Genomic DNA, 26316 nt, shown 5'->3' with positions numbered 1-26316 from the left:
GAGCAGGAGGAAATGAGTTTTATTTATTTTTTTTTAGTAGAGTTCTTGGGGGCTGAAGCAGATCAAAATGCAGGACAAAACCAAATTTTTAAAAATTAAACCCTTCTTCTCATTAGAAGTAATTGGATAAACCTTTATGACTAGGAGCAGTTCCTCAAGACTTCCTTGGAACATTTTAAATCATAACTGCTCTTACTAAAATCAAACTTTAGTATGAAAAATTATACATATATATCTTTAAAAGAGGAAGCATTCAAAACTGGGTGTGTAGAATACTATTTTATTCATTAATATTTGTTTTTGAAATATCTTTGCAGGCACATTTGCTATCCCCACAAAGGGACACTCCTTTAACACACTCCATTGGCCAATGGAGATTACATGATCATCATTATCCCATTGGGAAAAGTGAAAACAGTTTCATGATTGAGATTTATCATATCAATAGAAGATTCTCACCTGAGACATGCATCTTGTGAATAAATTATTTCCATTAAAAACAATAATAATTGCTTAACACTGTTATCACTTTAAGGTTTGCAAAGCATTTTGCAAATGTTCTCATTTGAGCCCTGTCAGAGACCCAGGAGGTAAGTACTGTAGATATCACTGTCCCTAATTTTATAGGTGAGCCAATACAAGGATAAAAGATTGAGAATCAGTGGTAGGATGTGAACTGAGGTTATATTGGATTCCTAGTCCAACGCTCAATTAACTATCACTCTGGTTGTTAAGCACTAATATCATTTAAGGAACAAGGAAAAGTCTATCCTGCCAAATCCTACCCCTAAAGATGGGATAGGATAGAGAAGGTATGTATGAGACTTTTCCCTGTAATTTCAGTTTAGGACCTCTCTCAGAGCTAACCAAAAAAGGACTTTACCAATCTCATAGAATCTGAAACCCTCATTTTACATAAAGATATGAAAACTGAGGTACAGGGAAGAATAGAGACTTGTTCAAGATGACACAGATACTGAATGGGAGATATAGTATTCATACCCAATATTCTAACTCCAAAACTATCACTCTTATTAATAAAGCCAATATCTAACATAAAGAAAGTTCCAAATAATCAGGTATGCCATGGTGTGTACAAGTGAATAATGTTTTATTAAATGCATACTAACATTTTCTATATTTATGTGAATATACATAATAAATTAAAACGTATATATATTAAATATAGACATGATATCAGAATGTAATTATTTAAGGTGGGAAATTAAGACCAACCCATTTTTTAAGTCTTTTTTGGTCACTCCAAATTGTGATTACCCATAAAAATAATGTAGTACTGATTTTTCCCTGGGGAAAAAAATTAATTCCATAGCATTGTTGTTAAGGGACATGTTTTATTTCATAGTTTTCTGCAAGCAAAGTTGCTTGGATACAAAATGAGTTCAATGATACAGTGCTACCATCCAGTCAAGCAAAAGAAAACCTCACATTGAAATGAATGCACTTTGCATTGATATTTTTATAGGATAATAGTTCTAATATCCAGAAGGTCTCTGGCCTCATTTAAAGCAATGGCACAGAAATGCTGCAATTCAATGCTGTATTGGAGTTTTAAAGAACTGGCAAGTATTTGAAGTTACTTCCAGAGAATTGAGTTCTTTTAACAAATTCTGTTTGAATAACAGTAATGTGAATGTGTTGTTTTGTGTGTGGGTTTTTTGTGTGTGTACGTATGTGTGTGTTGGGTTTTTTTGGTATATGTATATGTGTACATGCCATTTTTTTTGTTTCCCATCTTTTGCACTTCAGTTTAATAATTTCAAAATAGATTCATTTTTTTGGCTTTTGATGGTTTTTTTGTTTAAAAAAAGAAAAAGATATGTCATGAGGTATCCCTAGCTGTTAGCTAATGATGCAGTGATGCGGCCCTTCTCAGTCAGGTCACAGACTTACCTGTACATACAGGAATTGAGTTTCACATGTAAGTTCTACACATTGCTGTGTACAAATGTTAGTCTTTGTTAAAAATTCTCTCTTCACATGTGATGTGGTATAATCCCCAAAATATCCAACAAAATAATTATACAGGTAAAAGAACAAGATAAATACACAAAATAAGGCCATCTGCAGAATTTAAAACTCACCTCTTGCAATATTTCACAATAATCTCTACATCTTATTTTACATTTTAGAAACTTAAATAGTAAATGCACAAGGAAGGCCCATAGCAGAACCAATCGCACTATCTTTTTGTGGACTTGTCCAGTTTGCTGGCAGGTGATTTCCTCTGGGGTGTGGGGATTCTGGAAGGCTTGGCTGGGCTTGGTCGAGAACCTGCTCGGGGGGTTGGTCTGGTGGTCTGAGGCACAGTCTCCATATCTGAGCACACAGACTGGATTTCAGAAATATCAAAGTCAGAGGCATCGCTACCTCGGCGACTACTTGACCTGCTACAAGCTTTGCTCCCAGCTCGGCTTCCAGGTCTACTAGGAGTTCTCTTGGTATCTGAGAGCAAAGAGGGAAAACATTAGTCCTTCCACACTGTCAGTTTTCTACACTAGAGATCTGACATATTTGATTTCCTTTCCATAGCAGGAGCCTAGGAGCTACTGGATTAATTCCATTCCACCCACCAAATAATATGTACTTACTAAAGTGCAAGGCACTGAGATTATATAGGGAGAAAAAAGCTCTCATGGATTTTATATTCTATTGGGAAATAGTAATAATTGTTGACAATGACAATAATTCACTCAAATATCTGAGATCCTCTTCACTTGAAACAATGAGAATACAAGTCTACCAAAGCCATCATTAGCTATCTTGAGGTGATAGAATTTAAAATATATTTTGAGCTCAAAGCAGGATGCCCAGTATATCCAAATTCAATGATTTCCTTTCCCCCAACCTCATCTTCATAGTTCTATTATTTTCAAGTAAATTTGAGATTAAATAGGCATAATGAATGAGAACCTGTTTTTACACGAAAGATAATTATGACTTTTTGCTGTCATAGTCATTAACAGACTCATTGAGAAGGCTATCCTAGTGTATTTTTAAAGTATTATTCAAATGACCAGAATCTAATGAAAATAATATTTTAAAAAGTAAGGTAATTCACTAGTCACTCCCAAAAGAAATCCCAATACATAATTGAAGCAGATAGAAAAGTTGCCATTCATTTCTCACAGGAAGAAATCTGCTGTCCTCCAGTTGTCAATCCTACCATCCCCCACTCAGGTATTCTAAATCACAATCAACTCAGCTTATCTGCTTTTGTCATCACAACAGTGTTGGTTCTATGTTAACAATGAAAAGGCAATATGCAACTCAATATATCCTCAATAAAAACACTACTTAAATTTGCTGCAAGAATTTTTGGCAAGTGGCCACATAGAGGAAATAACTTGCTATGTATTTACAAAAAACATCTGTAAACTATTGTACTGTGTAATTGTTAGACTGAAAAAGTTTGTCAGCCCTTTTGCCATCCTAAATATTGAAATAATTCTAAAATCCTATTTACATATAGCACAAAATTCTTTTATACACACATACATATAATAAAAGAAAATATGGAGTTGAGTTTTATTGTTTTGTTTTTAACTATGATTTCAAGAGTCTAGGGAGCTCATAATATTTAGGATTCTTGGCTAAGAAGAAGAGAGGTTAAGCATTGTGCTTATTAAAAAATCAGTATGTATTAGAAGCAGAAGTTGAATCCTAGTCTTCCTGACTCCAAGACCAGTCACCTATTTTATTACTCCACTGCAGTTCCTCAGAGTTAAAGATACTCTTCAGTCATATCAGTACTGACATATAAAAACTCACCTGCAAATTGTGTTCGGACTCTGGTAGCTGCAGTTGTTATCAATCCACTGTCCTCTCCAGACTGGAACCCTTTCCCTGATAAATATCCTGGAAGGCGAAGCTTACTTCCTTGTATCGGTGTTCCCTGTAGTGACCAATAGAAAGTATTTCATGCAACTAATCCTAGTCATTTCAGAGTTTTCTTTTTCATATAGTTCCCACAGATTTCGTGGGAGAAGGTAAAAGAAAAATAGCCAATTTTATCAAAACCAAGTGCTGGATTTTCACACCTCTTCCTTCATTCCCTTAATTCAATGAGAAACTTCTGAAGGAAATATGTTGGTGAAAAAAATGCAGGACATTGGGAAAATAGAGCCTAATCAAAAGCAAGACAGCTATAACAAGAAATTCAAATAAATCTATAATTACTGCAGTTAAGGCTGTTTATCACATTGTCACAAAATATAGCTTCAGGTATTTATAGGAGAGCTTTAAAAAGTAATTAAGGGTTAATGCACACACATATAAATACTAGGCAACCAGCCTCTAGTAGTATGTTTGGAAATCCACAAAATGATATTGCCATACCTTAGGGTATGTGGACAGAATACTTTTGGTACAGTGACCTGATAATGGTTTCATTTTCACACTGGATACTTAAAGTTTAATTCAGAATTTAATATAACTATGGTCTCTACATATGTGGTAAACACCTGGACAAAACTGAGTGAGACTTCTTTAAAGTTTCTCCCTGGAGCTTACAGAAAACCCAAATGTAAAAATGTTGCAACCATGAGTACTGTATTTTAGTGCAAAGTTTTAAAAAATTAAACCTTTTAAGCTTATTTTTCTCCTGAATATTGGACATGTTTCAGTGTGTTTTCCCAAAATCACATTCCCCAATCATATACTTAAGACAAACAAGCTTCACTAAAGTGTATGAATTTATTTACATGTAGTGAATTAATCAAAATGAGTTAAATAATTGTCAGTGCTGGTTATAATTCTCGTTTTTTATGAAATTAATTTACAAAGTTAAAAGATTCTTGGTTTCCAGAATTCCTTAATTTTCTTTTCTGGTTAGAGTAGTGATTTGAAAATTAATTGTCAAGACATGCCAACAATGAAAAAATGAAAAAATGGTAATGTGTGTGTATACACAACATACATATAAAGTATTAATATAGATGGTAGAAAAGTGGTAGCAATAAACATTAGATATTTTAAAAGAATTATTTATCTTTCCTACAATACAGATAAAATCTATGAGTTTCATTTCTGCCTTAATGTCAGACTGTAGTATGTAACAGGGAGCACTTCTAATAAAAATCACATTAAATTTGAAAGAATTTTTAAGGCTAGTCAATCTGGAAGGAAACATGATATTTTTATTAGCCTAATGAACTTATTTTCTGGTATTTTCAAAACTTAAAATGACAGTATTATCTTTTAAAATGATGCCACATTAAAATGAAAACCACTATGGCATTATATGGCATAAAATGTAACTATTTAAAAAATTTTGAAAATTTCTTTAATTTATGGGTACCATAACATCTTAGGAATTGAAAGGTCAATGAATACACTCTCTCATTTTAAAGATGAGTAAACTGAGGTCTACAGAGAAAGTGAATTTTTCAAAGTCTCATAAATAGTAAGCAGCAGAGAACTGGATTCAGAAACAGGTTCTCTGCCTCTCAGTCCAGTTTTTTCTTCCATTAAACTATTCTATCTTTCTTATAATAAATTTTTTTCATGATAAAAGCATTTCCCCCAAACATACAATATTGTTCTATGTGAATTTTACTCAATGTGGCACACCATAGATTTCAGGCAGAAAGGGACTTTAGAGATCAAATCTAACCCTCTAATTTTATAGATAAAGAAAATAAAACCAAGAAAGAGACGAGATGACATCAAATTTCTCATCAGTAGTAAGCAGAACTAGAATTTGGACCCAGGTCAACTCCAAATCTAGTACTCTTTCCCCCATACCATATTGCCTCCCTATTAGTGAGGGATAAAGCCATACCTCATAATGGCACAAAAGACTGTCCATATTCTAAGGTTCTACTAATGAAGTGTAAGTTCTGGTATGACCTAAAAAGCTGAAAAAGGTTTTGAGTGTGGCTGCTTGTTGTCTAAGGTTTGGCCTGTCAAAATTCTGAGGGGCTCATAACGGGAATGCTGGTTATTAAGTAATGTTTTAGAGTTTTGTGGGGGGAAACTATACTAACTTATGAAACATGGAGTTGCAACTCAATCTGTATAAGTGAAGAAAGCATCCAGATGAATGAAATCAGACATATTTTAAAATTTAAGGAATAATAGTGGATATAAATACATAGACATGTTCTATGTAGTGTAAAAAAAAAAAAACAATCATACCTATGTGGTTAGCTATGTGACTTTGGACAATTCATTTAAACTTGATATTTTCAGATGCTGTCATCTGTCAAATTATCCATTTCACAAAGTTAATACAACAATGAAAGAACTCAAACACTTAGAAAACTATAAAGCACTGTACAAATCTGACAAATGATTTCAGTTCTCTTGGATTTTTGGTTTCTTTAACAGTAACATGAGGCAGTCTGACTTAGATGGTCTTTAAATTTCTTCTAAATCTAAAATAAGAGGTAATCATCCCTTGGTACTCTGCCCTGATAAGAATACACCTAGAGTGTTCTGATTTCTGATTCTGATTTTAATTTCTGACACTATATTTTAGGAAGAAAAAGAAGGTGGGGGAAGATGTATATAAGTATCTACTCAATATTAGGAACATTTGAAGAAACCGGGTCAATTTAATTAGTGGAAGGAATTATTTGATTGGAGTGGGGAACCAAAATCATCCTTATGTACCTTAAAAGTTGTCATGTGACAACACAACAACAAAATATTAGTTACTCAGTTTATCCTCAGAAAGCAGAACTGTGGAAGTTGTCAAGAGGCAAACTGAAGAAAAAATTTTTTATCATCAGAATGGTCCAAAAGTGCTCCCCTCAATATGAAAATCTTCTCATTGAAAATCTCCTCATTGAAAATCTTAAAGCAAAAATTGAATAAGCATTTATCATGTATGTTGTAATGCAGTCACTTTTTCTGGATATAAATTTGGATTTGGGTATGACTGCTCAGACCTCTCCTAACTTTGAAAAATAAGCATGTAAATATGTAAGTCCCTTTCATGAATTGCCAAAGAAAAAAATTATGAAATTTTCCTAACAGTATAGTCATGTGAATGGCTACTACCTAAGTTTGTAATAAAAGTTAGCTTAGTTAGCTTAGTCTGGCTTTGGAGTCAAGTAAGCCCTGAATTCAAGACCTGCCTCTGAAAAATTAAGTTTGCATGAAAATGGGCAAGTCAGTTAACCTCTCTGCACTATACACCAAAGCTTCTTAAACTGTGAGTCAAAAACCTTCAGGGGGGAGGGTGGTCAAAAAATTATGATTTATTATTAGTAAATGTTTAATTTGTATGCCTATTTTATATACCAATATATCTGGGGTTGCAAATGGAAAAAGTTAAGAAGTCCTGCTCTACAGCAACTTTCCTAAGTAATAAATGATCTACTGATTGCAATAGTGGAGAAAGTTTCCATGCTGGGAGCTCTCCTCTTCTAATAAAATTTCAAATGTATTCTTCTCTTTTCCCCACAAAAAAAAAAAGTTTACATTATTTTAAGAAATGGCTAGTTAAAAAAAAAAAAAAGAAATGCCTAGTTTATTCATGCTTTAGTCTCTTAACAATTTATATGCAGTCAACTATTATCTGAATAATAGTGTAGGCTATGTAGGTTTTTGTTGACAAATTTTCATACAGAAGAATGCTTTCAAATAACTAATCATATAAATAATTGGTCCATGAGACACTCCCCTTCCATCTTGTAAATAATGGAAAGTTTACTTCCCAAAAATTTCACACCTACTCATTAACTCTGTAAGTCACAGATGTTGTTGAAGACATGCAATACAACTTTCTCTTTATGTAACTGCAGTGATTTGGGGTAATGATCAAGGAACAAAAACCTAGCTGGAGAAGAGAACCTGTCTTTTTATTTCTTCCAAATTTCTCCTTGAGATTAAAGGGTTATTATATAACATTTGTTCTCTAAGTTATTATGGGTGGCAACTTTTCTAGCTCTTTATGAGAATAAATGGTCTTTTGTCTCCTACAATGGATTGTCAGCACTGTAACTGGGCAGGAAAACTTTAAGCTTTTTTCAAGTGAGAAGATTTTCATGCCAAAAACTACACATCTCTGGGTATAAATTTTATTTTCAATTAATTGGCATGCTCCTATTTTTTAAAACAAATAAATGTTGTAAATGGATTTTGAATCATCTTTGGCCTATAAGAAAAATACACATTCACAAATGCCTGTGATAATTAAATACAAGTGTGCCTTGTGTCATAGATTCCATGAGAAGCAAGAAATGCTGATTCTAATTCTTCTGTCAGCCCCTCTTACAATATTATGATTGGTAAGCTCAGAAAAATATGGTAAGAATTTCTAAGGTGATGAATTTCTGGAAAATGGGATGGAGGAGCTTTAGACAAGAAACTATAATGCCAAACATTTTGGTACAAGGAAATAAAGATAGGAAAAAGAGGAAGGAAAATTTTCATTCTTTAGAAATTTAAAAAGGAGGAAGTTGTGATTCTATATGTACCAACCAGAAAGACAGTGCATGTTAGTGTCCTGTTAGTTTTAAAGAAATTGGTCAGTCTAGAGACTAGATCCTTACTATACCTCTGCAGATGACACTTGAAAGTCTGAGGATTCTGCTGGTTTAGAAGGAGTTGACGTTTTGCTGTTTGTCAACCATGGTTTACCATAATTGCGTATTAAAGGCTGGACTATCTGTATGAAACAATGGCAAATCAAATATAAAGGACAGTAGGAAGAAAAAAAACAAAACTATAAAAAAGATCACTAAAGCAAAGAGATCACATTTCACAGTAGGAAGGGACATAATAATTAAGCAGAAAAGTCAGATGGCAAATCATACATGAAAATTTTAAAAAATGGATCCAAGTAATTGTAAACATAGCACCTAAGTAAATAGCTTCCTTTGTAACTTTACAGGCACCATAAGAATAACTTTTTGTGTGCCATTTCACATGAAAAACTGTGAAACACTGACCAATCTTGTTTGATTCTGCAATGATCAACTTAGTATTTGAGGTCATGATGAATCTAATTATTCCACAAAAAAGAAAATATATCCTGAATTGACTCCTACCTTTGGGGTGCTCATCACGGGGGCCTGAGGTGAGGCCACCTGACCAGCAGGGCTTGACATTGAAGTCGATCTATTGGGGGAAGCTCCTCTGGATGACGGTCGTGATCTCCTCCCCCTGGGTCGGAAAGCTGCCATAGCTGTCTGACCAGCAGCACCATCTGCTAAAATGAACTTTTCACGGAGTTCCATGTTTGTTCTTCCTTTAGCTAAAGTACACATGTAGGGGGAAAAAAAGCCATTTAACTGAAAAGGAGAAATGCAATGAGCCCAATGTTCAACATATTTTAAGAAAATTATTTTGTGCCATGCTAGCTCCAACTCAGCTCAACAAAAAGTCAAATGCATCACTCTATAATGCATTCGTTTTGGACATAGGCAAGTACAAAAGGAGAGCGTGCTTATTCTAACACTTCACACCAGCAAAAATAACTCACTACTTAAGAGTCAGCATGAAAATGGAAAGCCCACATGCTAAAATATCTTTAATCCATCAGTCACTGATGCGTAGATTTCATTACCTGTTTCACCACACTTGGATAGCTAGCCCATTAGTCAGGGATTGTCTTGCATATACCAAATAAGGTAAGAAAATTGCCAGTAGGTTTAAAAATATTTAATTTATCCCACAATATTACAAAATAATGAGAGATGGCTTGTCAATTGAAACCACAAAATAAAATTAAGTTATAGGTTTTTCCACATTCAGATAAAAGAGCAAATATTTTCACTTGGCACCTTGAAAAAGTAAGCTTTATCGACATGCAATAATATCACACCCAAACTTCAACAAAATAATCAATGGTGCACCATTTATACAAACACATATGCACACAGAAAACATTCCACAAGAACTAGATGAGCAACGTGTTAGCACCATATTTGATCAGTGTAGATGATCATTGTATTTGTAACACACCTTTAGCGTGTCAGATTTTTGGATATTGAACTTGAAAGCACCAGCCCAGTTGGATATGTGTTAAGCCATACACAATGAATGAAGCATGTTATTTTTTTTTTAAATGATCAAAGCAAGAATGTGAAAGAAGAAAAGAGAAAAAGAGAGGGGAGAGGCAAAGGGAGAGGTTGCCAACCTATAGTAGGCTGAGTAGTAGTAATTGAAGAGTTTGATTCGGACCGTAACATTTTACTCCCATGATGATGAACTAGAAAAAATGACATAGGATATCAATCACATTAAAGAATCTCATTAGCAGGAGAAGAAAACAAGTATAGCAATTTAATATGCAAAGGTGTTCTACTTCTGGGCTGTTAGGACACATTCTAGAATAAGAGTTGTCAGTTTAAAAAAAAAATTGTTTCCCTTTGAGAGAAAAAGAATCACCTGCAATTATTCTATGACTGGTTTTCTAATAATCAATACCATATAAAAGGTATAATATATGTTAAAAGTTGGTTTTTGTAACAGGGGCCACATTAATCTGAATTATTTAAAGACAGAAAGAGGGAGTAAGAGTAAAAAAGAGGGAATAAATAACTTATTCACAATTATTTCAATCTTACTTTATTCCCTGTGCTAGCATAATTTTTTCCTTAAGTTCCTATTTTAATTGAATTTACACTGCAAAGGATTTTACACATATGAAACACATTAACAAGCATATACTATTTTACTATTTTAAGTATCTCCAATTGGTGAAGATTAGGTACTGCTGGCAACAGGTTTCAAACTTAGGATTTAATTAAAATATTGAGATTTTAAAAATAATGGTAGTATTTTTTTCTATTATTGAATTTTGATGAATTTTTTGTAAGAAGCCAATTTTTTTTCTAGTTAGCATATTTGTTCCTATTGAAAATTTCTGAAGGGGTGGGGAAATAGTACCTGTCTTTTCATAAACAATTATACTAACACTTTGCTGCCTTCCTGTTGTGTGGTTAGCCATAAGAGGTCAAAAAGATGGAAAGAGTATGGTTTACATGACTGCCATGAGTTCTTTTGAGAACTTTAGGCTAACAAAGAAAGACCAATGGGAACATTCACTGTTGGAATCAATAAACAACTGAAGCTATCCCCACAAAATACTTCATATAATTTTAAAAGTAACAATAATTTTTGTAAGTTTCCATTGTCTATTACATGAGTATTGCCTTACCCCTGCAAGGATCGTTTTTCACTAAGAACTCATCAAGTGCCATCCAGCCACCTCCAACACGAACCATCACAGTACTTCGCAAGATGCGAACAAGACGAAGTTGTTGGGAATCACCAAACTGTTCAAGTTTAAAAAAAAAAGGCAAAATATGGTTTTTAATAGTTCCTCTCATTTAAAATATGATATTTAGGCTCCAATAGCTTAAGCAACCAAGTTCAATTTCTTGTTTTAATTCACAATTATTAGTAAAATCTCAGAAAATGATTTGCATAATAAATGATCTGCATTAGAGTCTGCTGCATGCTGATTTAGATGATAGGAAAAGCATAGCAAAAGAAAAAAAGTTACAAAGAATCATTTTGCTTCTTGAAGATTATTTCCTTTCTCATTATAGGAAGCCATTAGTAAGAAAATAATTTAAAAAAAAATATTTAGTCATCATTTCTAGAGGTTGAAGCAGCCATGAAAATAAGCTCTAGCCCATGTTCTCTGAATTTAAGAGAAGTAAGAATTGTCCTAAAAGAAATATGGACTGAATAAAAAATTATTTCTGACTTTTTTTTCCAATCTGATTATAAACTTAGTTTTATATAGAAATACATGGGGGAAATTTGACTGTATTTTTTTTCTTTCTTTTTCATCTTTTTTATATAGTGAGCATCTTGAGAAGATAATGGCCTAGAAGAAAGCATTAATGGTAAATATGGGTGGGGGTGGGAAGAGCGATTACTTTTTTTTTTTTTTTTTTTTTTTTTTTTTTTTTGCTGAGGCAATTGGGTTTAAGTGACTTGCCCAGGGTCACACAGCTAGAAAGTATAAAGTGTCTAAAGGTCAGATTTGAACTCAGGTCCTCCTGACTTCGGGTCCAACACTCTATCCACTGTACCATCTAGCTGCTCCATGATTACAATCTTTTGAACTAATTTTCAAGACTGGATTAACATATAATCAATAGGGTTTTATTTGACATAATATGGATGATAACCAGAATTTGCATATTACTTTAAGGTTTCCAAAGCACCTTAGATGTATTACCTTATTTGATTCTCACACCAACCCTTGCAAAGTAGATGCTATTAGTCCCATTTTAAAAATAAGGAATAGAGCTGTTAACATGACTTCATTAGGTCATACAGCTGGTAACTAATTCAAACTCAGCTCTTGATTCCCAATTTATACTTTATTCAAAATATACCTAAGCTGGCCTATGCATTGACAATTTTCATATGCTCTTCCAACATATATTTATACTAGGCCATGTTAAAAATTTTCTCAAGTTGCTCATAAGTAATGTTCACTCATTATGCCTTAGTAATGGTTTGATGACGTTAAATCTGTTTCTAAACTCCCATGCCAAACTGCAGAAGTATCTTTCCAACAAAGCTCATTACAAATTGAAGAATTAAATAAACTGGACTAATTACAATCAATCAAATGAAATACATTTGAGATATTTAAGTATGGATAGCTCATGATAGATAAATTAGGAAACATTGTCTTCAAAAGAGAAAAATCCCAACAACTTTTTATCTTTTAATTTCAAATTCAAATAGGCTTCAAAGCAAAATTCAAACAGATCTCATTTCAGATTCTGAAGGTTATCACAAGTACATACAAAACTCCAGGTCAAGGTGAAGTGCCTTTAACCTTCTAAGTGTTTCAATTTTTGCTGCTGAAACCAATTTTTTTTAATTAAATTTTTAATTTTTTTTTAACAATACTTCTAACATATGTGATCCTGAAATGTAAATTAACATTTAAAAGCAAGAACACACATTTCTTTTTGTTAGAAGACCTTCAGTGCTAATAAGCAAAGGATAAGGAGGGGAGAAAAGGAATATTACCTTGGGGAACCAGATAACATGAAGGCTTTTTGGTCCATAAGTTATAATCAAATCAAGCATTTTGGGAGAAGCATAAAATAAAAATAATTTATAGGCAAGACATTCAATTCTTACTAAAGAATTGGGTTCTTTCTTTGCTTAGAATCCCCCCCCCCAACTTTGTTTCTTTCATTTCCTCTAAAAGTATTATTTGCCAAATAGTAAGTCAAGGACAAAGAATTAGGATCTTCTTTAGAACCTGCTTACTTTTACTCATAATTGTTTTGTCAATATGATTGGTGCTGAACATTATGACAGGAGTGTCTTTCTCTTATATAATGAAATATTAACCTTCAGAAATACCTTTCTTTACTGATCAAAGCAATTAAGACAAAGAAGGTATCTAAAGTTAATTATGGATTAAATATATCTATTAAAAGTTCATCAGATAAAGTTTAAATAATTTATTTCATTTGCCATAAGAGGAAAGTGTAATAAGTAGTCTCGTAGTTGAAATAGAAAGTATTATTAAATCTAAATGTCTAAAGAGTATCTCATGCGCTATATATCATCATGCTTTCCACAATACACAGTGAAAAACTACTCATTTATCCTTTCACTGGTTCTAGAATCACTTGAGTTGTTATTCTATATCACTTAATTTTTTAACATATGAACTAAAACAAATATAAAGCTACAAAATATTTCTTTAGCATAGACATATCTATTCTAATTGTTGATATGAATTTCAAGGAAATTAATTTGATGACTCCAATAAATATGGTATTACTCCAAACCTATAGTGAGTTTAAAGGAAACACAGCCATTGGGTAAAAACAAATTAGCACTTTGGCACAGATGGAAAATGGTAGTATTATACATAAAACTGTATATGTTTTGTTAGGTGTTTTCAAGGATTTTTACTTTTCTGCAGTGTTCATACTAATTGGTATTTATATCCTTTCCTAATTCCTAGATTCCATATTTTAAAGATTTAAAACTAATAAACATGCCCATGAGATATATGAATAATAAAATTAATGAAAAAGAAGCTACAAGTTATGTTTGGGAAACTAAAAATGTGCCAAATAGCTGATTATTATCTGGTTCCCTTAAAAGTAATCTCCTCACTGAGCCAGTTCAGAGATCCTTTGAGTAGTTACAAAAACACCACAGCTAATCAACAACATGGGGAAAGATGAGCTATGGCAAGCTTTAATGAATATGGATTAAAAAAATATAAAACACCATTGGGAACTCAAGAATACATTTCACTGGTTTATACCTGATTTCCCAGGAAGAACTGATAAATGAAAAATGGAAGAAAGACACAATTAGTTTAATAAGAAACTTACTACACAACTCCAAAAAGAACATAAATACACTGTCACACTCTAGGTTTCTAAATATTGTACCTAGCTTAGAGCTAGGTGGATGGATATCATTGTCCAAATATTAAATTTGAATTAATGTTGAATTCGTCTCCATCTTTAAATTTTAACATGAATACATGTTTACAGTTTTGCTTATGAAAATTATTGTGTTCCATGTAGAAGTTAACTATTTGGGAGAAAACCCAGCAAGTTTCTTTTCTAGCTACTAAATGAATATCTACTCTAATTTTTAAAAGGGGGAGGGGAAGGAAAATGCATGATGATGACAGTATTCCTTAGTGGAATTATACTAAAGAAGTTATGAGATTTTGAATGAATACAAAATATTTCTCAACCATTGATTAAAAATTCTATTTAATCCATATATAAAATGAATCTATATTTTAATCATTTCTACATTGTACACAATAATGCCTTTCATTTATATAGCACTATCAACAACATCTCAGTAGTTTTATGAAGTAGGCCAAGTCAGTATGATTACACTATTTTATAGAGGAGGAAATGGAGGCTCAAATCATTTAATCAAATCATTCCACTTACTACAAAGCTAGTAAGTGGAAGAACAGGAATTCCAACCAAGACCTGCCCTTTTCCCCTATACCATATTGACTCTATTAGATGATTCAAGAATAATTTTATAGATTTGACTTTGATTAGCTTTAACATGAATTATGGGGGAAAAAGTTGGAATACAAAAAATATGATAGAGGATTATTACATTGTGCAATATAAATCCTATACTAAAGTTATATTCCTCTGGAGGTCTTCTTCTATTTTTAAGGGCTGCATCAGAGCTGAGTAAGTGTTAGCAGTTCCTACTAGATTGCAAAGGTCTGGTAACAGACCAGCACTTGCTATCTCAGGATAAGTCTTGTTACCAGAAGATTTCCTCCAGATGACAAAAATTCTGGACACAGAAAATCATGAAATTACCTGCTAAACTATCTTTTCTTGGTTGAGGAAGTATATACTCATACCACTGATGTCATAAATATGTGAAGTACAAAAGAATACCATAAATGAATGAATAATCATATAAACACATATGTATACATATATTCATTGTAATATATAATATATGGATACAATATGAACATATTTATATATTTCTTAAGTATATGTATGTATGTATACAGTAGTAAGTATATACATGCATATAATATATATTTCCCCTACCCATAAAGCCATCAGGAGCTCTCTGGATTTTCTGAAGAAAACTATCTAGAAAATAAGTAATTTACAACTTCCCAGATATAAAAATAGAAAGGATTACCACTACATAATATTATAATGTTATAAAAATAAATATGTAAGATATTGGGAAAACATAGATCAATTGCTGATCACATTGACATCAAAGAACCAAGAACTTCTTTAGGGAAACTTACCCTGTACTTGTTATCTCCAATTTGTTCCACTTGAAATCGTTTTGCACATTTACATTTAGCTACCTGTCTTGTTACCTGCCAAAAACATGATTGAAACATCCATTTCAATATCAACATTGAACTTTGGAGACTGAAAAATTTTGGCACAATCAAAAAACATGGGAGCAAATAAAATGACAATGAGTTGCACAGGTGATATTGGCTGGATGCTGTACAGACAAAACCATACAGGATGGAAAGAGAACGAGTACCTCATCTTCAATTTTGTCTGCATCTGTCAGAGGCTTATAAGCATCCTTATTGGGATGCAGAGCTGCAACAAATTCATAATAGTCGATGTAGCCATCACCATCTCTGTCAAAGATATCAGCAACTGCACTCATTTCCAGGCGACTGGTTGGGAATTCTATACATGAAAACACATAAAATTAGAAATGTGCTTCAAATTGATTTGCAATTTAATTTTGACACTCTCTACACTACTAGATAAGAGACTGTGATGACCAAATTAATGTTAAAAATCAATTTTAACTTTTGTTCCATGAGGACATTTTTGTCTTTGAATGCCTAAGACTAGGCTTAATTAAAAGTAGTTTAGTTGAGATTCTTATTGGAATCATGTAATACTTAATGAATTTTAAATAATAAGAATAATTCTTTAGAATTCCTGAATATCCATGGTTTAGGCATTTCACTAATCCAAATGTTTACAGAAAATTAAATTATATAAATTTGCTTGATTCAGGGATTGTAGATGCTATGTTTTCAGACTTTCTGTTAATTCTTACTTTAGTAGGCGTGATAGGAATAGATTCTACTTTCTATTCCTGATTGATTATAAAATATAGGAGATAAAAATATAAAGAAGTTTTTATTTATAAAAATTTATTTTATACTATTTATGAGTGTACTAGTCATAAAAAGTCATTTTCCTTAAAAACTTATTTTATTAGAAACTATAAAAGGCAATAATTTTTAATAGCATAGGTACAGAAAAATATTTCAATTCTATGTGTATTCTAAAATACTATTTTAATAATAGTCTCACTTACTGGAGGAAAGAATTCCATCAATAAATTCTTGTCGTGTTATTTTTCCATCCTGATCTTTATCAATCCGTCTGAAGAAGTCCATTACTCGAGATTTCTTATGATTCATCCACCGCATATATTTTTTACGCCAGATATCAAAATCAAAGTTGGCAAATTCTTTCAGCTACAACAGGGAGAAATAATTTGATTCTTGTTTTCATAAAAATAATGTGATTTATGCTTAATTTTATCTTTCATCTGCTAATGAAGCTGACAGAACAGTCCTTTAGGAGAACTCTTTTAGTCTAGACACCATAGATATCACTTATTTCAGAGAATAAAAAGTGCTCCTGAATATGTATTATAAATTTCTACAAAGCTTATTGAACCTGCTCAGTGAACTTGTCCCCTTTGTAAAACTGCCAATTTTTTCTTACAAATTTTTTAAATCCCCCAAAATTCTTGATAATAATGTAATCAAGGTGGCAGTTGAACACTATTTACAAAGCAAGAGCATTTTGATTACTTTAAGTAAAAATTTCTACCTACCAAATAGTTTTTTTCATTTACTAGTTCTAAGACCTCTTTCTCTATTGTTTGACCTTCTCCCATGCTTTCTCGGGATCACAGAATATTTTCTCATACACAGAATTCCTGATTCCACATTGATAGTTCTCAGAACTATATATATCTCTCAACTCCTGCTAGGAGTATTGACATCTAAAAAAAACCCCTAGACTTGCAAGATATCTCAAACATACACCTTTAAAATATATACTTTATAGACTAATAATTACAAAAAATCTGGGCGTTATTACACATAAAACAAATTAGTTCCAACATTATTAGTTTTTAAATGTTAAATTACATACATTAATTTCCTATAAAAATTAGGACTATTTTTAGGTTTTGAGAAACACAATTAACTAACCTCCTCCAGTCTGTCCAAGGCATCATTAAGTTTTCTTCTTCTTTCCAAAGCTAGAAGCCAGACTTGCTGCCATTTACTCACTAATAAGTTTACCCTTGGATTCTTTGTTTCAATTTGTGTTTGTGATCCAGAAGGATACAAGCTTGATGTTGGGGAACGCTTCCCTGTGAAAAAATACAATTTAAATTAGTGAGGCATAAATGCCAAGAGTTCTCAAAAGAAGCTAACCATTGTATTAAAACTTGACCCGCTGCTTTCTAACCCAATGCTAAATTGACTCAATAGCTCAGCATTATTAGTAAAAATGTTCTTTTCTATGTGAGAGCTAAAATTAATGTTCTATAGTTTTATACTTACTAAGAAAATCCTTGATGTTTCTAACTGTGGAGGAATATTTTCATTTATTCATTCACTCATTCATTTATTTATGTGCATACGTGCATGAGCACATACATGTACATGTGTCTATGCATATATGTTTATGACTGACCAAGTACAATAATATATATGCTTGATCAAAACAGGAAATCATTTAAATGATCTAAAATGGCAACGTCCTCTTCCATGTAGTCAAGCAACTGAATTTCCTAAATACCCCATCATCATTGTGAAGGACCTTCAAAGAAAAGATAAAAACCAGAAGGGTATTGCACAAACACTAACTCAAAAGAAGTTGTATGAAGTGAGTAGTCATAATAGTAAAATGAGAGCCTAAGTGACAAAAGGTCAGTTAATGTTTGGGGTGTTTTTTTTGTAATAAAATGTTTAACCAGTGGATTTTAAAAGTTAAAAAAAAAAAAGCCAACGTCAATTTCTAATGTGTTGCTACTTGAGTCATTTTCTTAAATGATCCTTTGAGAAAACATGATAATATTTATCATGAAACCGTGTTTCACTTTTTTTTCCCCTGAGGCAATTGAGGTTAAGTGACTTGTGTAGAAAGCTCAGGTCCTCCTGACTTCAGAGCCAGTGCTCTATCCACTACACCATTTAGCTGCCCCTATTTGAAAGAATAACATTCAAAAATCAGTCCAGGCTAAATGATGGAATGTTCTATCTACAAGTTAACTGTGGGAAAGTTCTTTATTCTTTGAGCCTTAGTTTCCTTTATCTATGAAATAGGGTAACGTTATTCAGTTTATTAAAGCATTTTTTAAAACTTAAACTACAAATGCTTTGCCTACTGTTATTATTATAATAATTGTGAATTATTATTTATCTATATCCTATTGTCATTACCACATCAAAATGGTCTTCACCATGACAGGTAAAGGACATTAGCTAAATGGGTGGGATCATATTATTCCCAATCGACAAAAAAGGACATCAGAGCCTGGGAAAGTTAACTAATACATTTGAGGTCACATAATTAATTGGTGACAGAACTAGAAGTAGAATCTACATATGGATTATAAGGTTTGCTCTCTTTCCACTATAATAAAAAAGTATAGCTAGATGGTACAATGGAGAGAGTGGACAGAGTCTGTTATCAGGAAAACTCATTCTGCTGAGTTCAAACTTGACCTTAGACACTTACTAGAACTTTGTGACCCTGAGGCAAGTCATTTAACTTTATTTTCTTCATCTGTAAAATGAGCTGGAAAAGGAAATGCTACTCTATCTTTGCCAAAAAACAAACAAACAAACAAACAAACAAATGGGATCACAAATACTGGGAAGTGACTGAAAAGTCTAAACAACTACAAATAAAATGTCTAAATTGTGTTTGTTTATTCTTGTCTCTAAGACTATTTTCCTGTGGGCATCTTAGCAATATATTTTCATGTCTGATAACTGGAGAAAAGAAATAAAGGATTAGATGGAGAAAGAATATGTAAATCTCATCATCTGCTAATCATTAATCAACATTAGCAATGGGCATACTTTAATCATCTAATAATCATTTTATATCACACTATTCCTTAAGTTTCATTGTTGTAAAATTAGTATACTAATTCACAAAGGATTAATTCTTTCTGTTTGCAAATCAGTTATTTGGGAGTTTAGTTATTTTTTGGAAAGCCAGAGCCATAAGTTTTCAAGCCTATGCTTTTTCATGAAAACCTTTCATGATAAACTAGCTAACCAAATCATTTAAAAAATAGCTATCCTATCTAATGACTAATTGTGCATGAATGCAAAAATAAATTTACTTTGCTGAACTGACCCATCTTACTTCATTAGAAACTAGTCATTTTTATTAGAGGGAAAATAAAAGTATTTGTTATTGTTCCAAATTATATCATTGCTTACTTCCTGCTCTCCCCTTATCTAGGACAGGAATATGTGACTGTAAAGGAGAGGGATCAGCTGCTCTTCTCTTGTAGGTCTTAGTAACCTTGTCCACATCAGGCTGTTTTCTGGTCATTTCCTCCATGAAACTCTGTAATGAAAATCAGCGACTTTAAGAATATACCAAAGTAAACATAATTTTAAAAATGGGTTACAAGTAATATAAAACTAGTTTTATTTATTATGCCACTGTTTCTAATTGAGAAATTTTAATTATCTGATCCTTATAACAATCATGACATTCGGTTTTCTGCAAAAAATATTTATCTACGATTTTAGTTTGTTTTTGGCCTAGTTTTGTGATTTAATTGAAAAGAAGTGCTTCCTGAGAAGAAATCTTTATACCAAAGTGAATAGGCATCTGCTCTGCAATTTATGACTTCATATAGTTGCACTTATCATATAATATTCTCTTAAGTTTTGCTAGGTGTCATGATCCCAAAGACATAAATTAAACAATCCCAGGCCTCAGGGATCTTACATTCTATTGTTCTGTTGTTTGTTTGTTTGGAGGGAAATGGGAAATTGTCTTGGGGGTATACATAGAGGTAAATTCTCTCTCTCTCTATTACATATATATATATATATATATATAATATTATACACACACACACACACAAATTGGGTGAGACCTTATGGAGGAGATGACAAGTGAACAGAATTTTGAAGGGAGTTAGAGCTTCTAAGATGTAGAGGTGTAAAAAAAAAAAAAAAAAGGGAGTACATTCTAGGATGAGGGAATACCCTCTGTGCAAAAGCACAGAGATTGAAGATCTGGTACAAGAATCAAGACATAGGCCAGTTGGAGAAGGACCACAGAGTATATGATAGATAAACAAAAACAAGTAAAAGCTTATACCAATCACTTCAAAATTCCAAATAATGATCTCTAGGCCTTAAAAATAATTATGTATTTCTGACTCTTTGGGTATTTGTCACATTTTCTTAAGATCTCTAAACAAGAAGGGTTGATAATAGTGAGATTATGCATAACAATTACCTTAATTCATTAACTTTAGTCCAAGAACATATAATAAGTCTCAAAATTTAGGTAAGTGTATTCATTTTGCAGGAGAAATGAATGTGAGTAATCACGTTTTAAAGATCCTACTTTTAAACCATGGAATATGTACTTCCCAGCCCATTTTCTTAATTCCCATGTAAGAGAGGATTTTAATTGAGATGCCCTTAATTCTTGTTCTTTCCAGATGTCTGAACACATCTAATATAAAGTTCATTTTTACCTGATGTTCTGCTATAAGGGTTTTCACTTCTTCAATCTCCTGGGGGAGGACTTCTTTGTCTTTCTCACTGAGTGTGGTCTCTGCCCATTGCAACCAAGCCAGCAAAGCTTCCAACAATTCTTGTTTAGCAATAAGACCAGCCAGGGCACTTGCCAATCTCTGCTGATGCTGCTTTGCCCATGCCAGGACCTGTTATTGAAGAAGAGATCTGTTTTCTGAAGCTCTTTCAATTTGTAAAATAGCAATCTCATTCCTGCTAATGCAACAGTAATTATGTGCAAGGGGGTATTTATTTCAAATGTATTGATTAGCTATTTCTTGTGTTGTTTCATTATTCTTCTCTCCTGTCATTCAAACTCACCTCAGTGTAACTGCCTATTCAATGATTTAACACAAGGAAGTTGAACCAACAAGTCTCTAGGGGTAGAAAGGTAGCAAGATAGGTCACAACCATCTATCATTCTTCAAAATCCATTATATAGTCTTAAAGAGTGATACTAAGGAAAGTCTAGCACTCTTTAAGATATACCTCAGGAAGTTAAGGCCTACAAAAATACCTGCTTTCTTTTACTTTCTAATTTAAATTCAAGGACCCATTTCATTAGAAGATCATCTGCAAATTTAGTCATCCCAGATACAAAATATTTTCCCTTTTGTATATTATAAATTCACCATAATTGAGATGATACTGAACTTCTCTTTTTCTTAACCCAATTAATATAGGCCCAAGGATGGAATACAAATGAATTCACAGAATCCACAGGAATTCTATTTTAACAAAATGAATCATGAAGGGACATAATGGATTAAGATGTCTGCCCAGGCCAATTATAGATATCATTCCATCTCTTCCTTTCTCAGCCAAAATAAACTTTACACAACTTATATTTTCCCACAATTATTAACTGCATGTTAATTGGTGACTAGTCTCTAATTTATAAAAGATTGACAAGTATTATACTGATTATGTGTGCCATACTGACCTCCTCAAACCTGGCTCTAATGATAGTAATCCAGTGCTTGATGGTGGTAATGGAATCGGGGTGACAGATGGCCAGAACAGCTTCTCCCATACCTGTTGCCTTATTTAATTCAGCTCTTTTCTCTTCCAGTTTCCTCATGAATTCCTAGAATAGAAACAATTTTTTCAATTAGTCATTGGCACTAATTGAAAAGAAGTTGAGAAAAGTATTTTTTTTAACTAATCATATTGATTCAAGCATGATTTATAAAAAAAAAAAATTCAGTGTTTATTTGGAGTTTAAATTGGTTTACATTGCCAGAAAAAAAAAATATGGAGTCACATCTAATTTTGGATTAAAAATAGAGAATGATTTGAAGATGAAATCTAGCTTACATTCTTCAACAAAAATGAATTTGGGAGTACTATCTATGAAAAAGATGTATTCCAATGTTACAAATTTGTCAGAAGCTTCATAATCAGAGAGAGAAGTAGTATATAGAAAATTCAGAACTGACAGAATATTAGACAAGATTGTAGTCATATTTTAAAACAAATCATTAGATATTAATAAGGAAATAAAAATCTAAGTCTTGAAGCAGAGAGAATAGAATTTAGAGGAAGTATAGAACAGTAAGATTGGGAGGTTCAAGCATGACCTATTCTATAATAGGCCACCAGTTAAGTCTTCTAAGACTGGAAAGAGATTCCTTGGGCCCTCACAGTTCCCAAGACAAGGCATTCTCAGACAGACATGACCCATGAGCATTCCTTTAAAGTCTATCCCCAAGTAATGCTAAAAAAAAAATTATCCAGTTTATCTTCAGGGTCAACTAAATAAGTCTAGAGTGGTTGTAGTTCCCCCTTTATACATTTCCACTGCCACCCTACCACTACAAAACCACTTATTAGGTTTTAATAAGGTTAGAGGGAAAGTTTTTTCAATTTCAATAACATTCACTAAGTACCAAACAATTCGAAAAGTCCTCTAAGAGATTTTTATTCCATAATTAGAGAAAAAAGGCTTAAAATTTGAATGCTTTTGTGAAATAATAGTGGGGGACTTACAGTCAACAGATCAGTAAGAACAAATGAATTAAGAGCTTTGAAGAGAGGTACTGCTACTGAATGAGGATAGTTACACAGAAAAAGGAAGGTCAGGAGAGATGAAAAAATTAGATAATTCCTAACATTAATAGTGGTTCAACTACAAGGTTGAACCTAAAAAGGATCTAGTACCCTTAAAAGGACTAACAAAAACATAAACCAAGTTATTTTTGTCCTTTTGCTAAAATCAAGCAATAGCTCTGATTTATGAGGCTTTCTATAGGCAGCCAGTAACCCCCAACTCCAACACAGTTAAGAGTCCAAATGAAGTTGTAGATAAGACTGATTTTACTACTTTATCATAGTCTGCTGCACACATAGTTTCCCATAGGTAACACAGAATAATAATAAAGTCAATTTTGAGGTCAGAAAGACCAGTATAATACACTAAGCCAGTCAGATCCCTAGGCAATGTAACACCTGCTGATGTGTTCTGATAGAAGGCAGAGTTTTTTTCTATTGGGGTTTTCTGCATTGATAAAATTAAAAGCCCTGATCCACATCTCCCCAATCTTCTCAACAAAACAAAGCAAACAAAACAAAACTCATAGTCCATCAGCTGACAAGTCCTGCTATGTTGCCAGGTCTAAGCTAAGACAAAAGACACAAAAAGAGCAAAAACAGTCTTTGTTTTTAAGGGGGAAGAGAAGTAAAAGGCACTGTACTAAGGTAGTATACAAATGTTATACCACTTGATCCTCACAACAATCCTAGGAGGTAGATGCTATTACATGCATTTTGGAATTAGGAAAACTGAGGTAGGATTTGAACTCAGGTCTTTCCTTGTTCTAAGGCCATTGCTCTACCCACCATGCTACCTAGAGACCTAGAAGCTCACATTTCTAATGGGACAGACAACATGCAAATGGATGAGATAAATATGGTAGAAAGTAATTGAAAGAGAAGGCATGTAGGAATTGGAAAAGCTTCCTCCATAAGGTGGAACTCGGGCTAAATCTTGAAGAAGTTTGTAAGGAAACCTGGGAGCAAAGGCAAGGAGGGAGAACATTTCAAGCAAGGGGTCAGATAGCAATGTAAAGCATTTAGAAAGAAGTTAGGATAGCACATATGAGGCACAGCATGGCCAGTCTGATGCGACCATAGAATGTACAAAGGGAAATACTATACAATAAACCTGGAAAGGGGTTGGGACTAGTTCTTAAGGTAGGGCTTTAAATTCCAAACAGTAGTTTATATTTTATTTTAGAGGCAATAAAGGGCCTTTAGAGCTAATTGAGGGAGGTAATAACAGAGGCAGATTTGAGCTTTTGGAAAATTGCTTTAGCAATAGCATAATGAAAATTCTGGCAGGTCAAACATCAAGCAGAAAAGGCTTTGAACACAAGCTCTGTAAACCTGTCATATGAAGTTCAATTAAGAAAAAGAAATCAGAAAGGCTATTCACCAGAAAGTTGGCTACCAGTGATCAATTTCGGGGATGGGGACTTGGGATGGGGGGGGGGGTTCATCTCCTAGAAAGTTGTGTATTCTTGGTCAGTAATAGGAATTTCAACATCAACAAAATCATGAAACTTTTAAGTATTACAACTGACTTTCTCCTTTAATCATCATCTCATAAATCTAATATAGACAAATAATTTGTGCTTAAGAAAATTATTGTCTTACTACAAAGAAAAAGCATGCTACAAAAGATGGGCAAAGAGTCAACAAAATGTCACTTTGGTCATTGCTGTCAACTTCAACTTTTTGAAATTACATAAAAAGGATTAAACTTTTCAACTATTTAAAAACACTATTAAGTTTGATATTCATTACTTATTAAAGATATAACTTTTATTTCTCCTAATAGAAAGGTTTTGGGTTCTTCTGAGAATGCTAATCTAGTCTAAAGTGTCCTTTGAAGTCAGGGCATCTGAATTGAGTTAGAACTTCAAAGGACGTTTTAAAGTAACTCAGCACTCTCAGAACCACCATAGGAAGTCACATAACTACTCTGCCTACCCAATACACGTTCTCCAAGGACATCCTAGATCTGCTATTCAGTAGACTCAGAGTCTCTAGGAGCTGCTTTGAGGTTTGCTGAAATAAGAAAAAATGCCTTATGGATGGGGGCCCATGAATATTTACTAAGTCATCTGAGGTTTACTGAATCATTTATTGAGTCATCCGCACTAATGCAAAACAAAGAAAACTCCAAAACTCAAACTATATGAATTCCTTTGTAAAGACCTCACTAGTCCTCCCAACCCTATGTCCCTGTGCACAGAAACATCAAATCTTGCTACATAAAGAACCTAGGAAGCCCAAATCTCCTGAATTGCCCCCAATATGAGGCCTGCAGTAATGTTTGATATAAAAGTCCATTTTCTCACTAAACATCATCAATGGATTCTCCAGATAGAGAAAACTTCCAAGAGATTTGAATCAGCACCAGTCCTTTAAGACTAGAGTGAGTACACCATGTTTAGAAATCCTTCTAGAGACACATGAAGATACACACACACACATACACACCTGGCCCTGCTGTAACCAAATAAAAATAAGAGCTTCTAAAAATTCACTGGGCTTTACCAGTTTCTATGAGGCAGTGATTTATTTCCATCCACTTTGGGGTCCCTTCTATTGTATTTCCCCTCAACAAAGCATAGTTGCTTTACTTTTCACTATGAGCTGTGTTCTATCTAGTGGTACTGTCTCCTACTCACAACAGTTTTTTTTCTCTTTACAAGCAAGAGCCCTTGTCCAATGTTGGGACTAACACTCTTGATAATCACTTCTATTAACCATGATAAAGCTGAAGAAACATAGAAATCAATGGTTAAGACTGTCAAGCCTGTGCTTCCAGTATGAGACCTGGCCCCTCCTCTCTGAAACCTGAAATGTGACTAGGAGCTAGCCCAGTAGATAACTGGCATCTAAGAAATGACTATTGCTCATTCCTTGTACTTCACTGTGGGATGACAAACTTTATTCAAACTGTATTAAAATAGAGTTTCCTAAAGATCGATGCATCCATCAGTTTCTTCTAAACTTCATTTTCAGAACAT

General features: G+C 33.1%; 1 protein-coding gene across 1 annotated transcript in view; it reads right to left on the bottom strand.

The window, feature by feature from the left end:
- Nucleotides 1-264: 264 nt before the first annotated feature.
- The window catches only part of DST (dystonin), a 575913-nt gene continuing 549861 nt past the window's right edge, over nucleotides 265-26316 (bottom strand). The window contains 13 exon segments of the mRNA XM_031964703.1: nucleotides 265-2466; nucleotides 3793-3916; nucleotides 8528-8638; nucleotides 9021-9226; nucleotides 11135-11252; nucleotides 14243-14260; nucleotides 15743-15817; nucleotides 15994-16148; nucleotides 16795-16957; nucleotides 17705-17868; nucleotides 19958-20087; nucleotides 21241-21429; nucleotides 22224-22367. Of these exon segments, the coding sequence (XP_031820563.1) occupies nucleotides 2204-2466; nucleotides 3793-3916; nucleotides 8528-8638; nucleotides 9021-9226; nucleotides 11135-11252; nucleotides 14243-14260; nucleotides 15743-15817; nucleotides 15994-16148; nucleotides 16795-16957; nucleotides 17705-17868; nucleotides 19958-20087; nucleotides 21241-21429; nucleotides 22224-22367 (1860 nt within the window). The 3' untranslated portion in view covers nucleotides 265-2203.

Source organism: Sarcophilus harrisii, chromosome 4 (assembly GCF_902635505.1).
Source record: "Sarcophilus harrisii chromosome 4, mSarHar1.11, whole genome shotgun sequence".
Lineage (NCBI taxonomy): Eukaryota > Metazoa > Chordata > Mammalia > Dasyuromorphia > Dasyuridae > Sarcophilus > Sarcophilus harrisii.
Note: the sequence above shows the minus strand (reverse complement) of the source record. Positions and strands in the feature narration are given on the sequence as shown.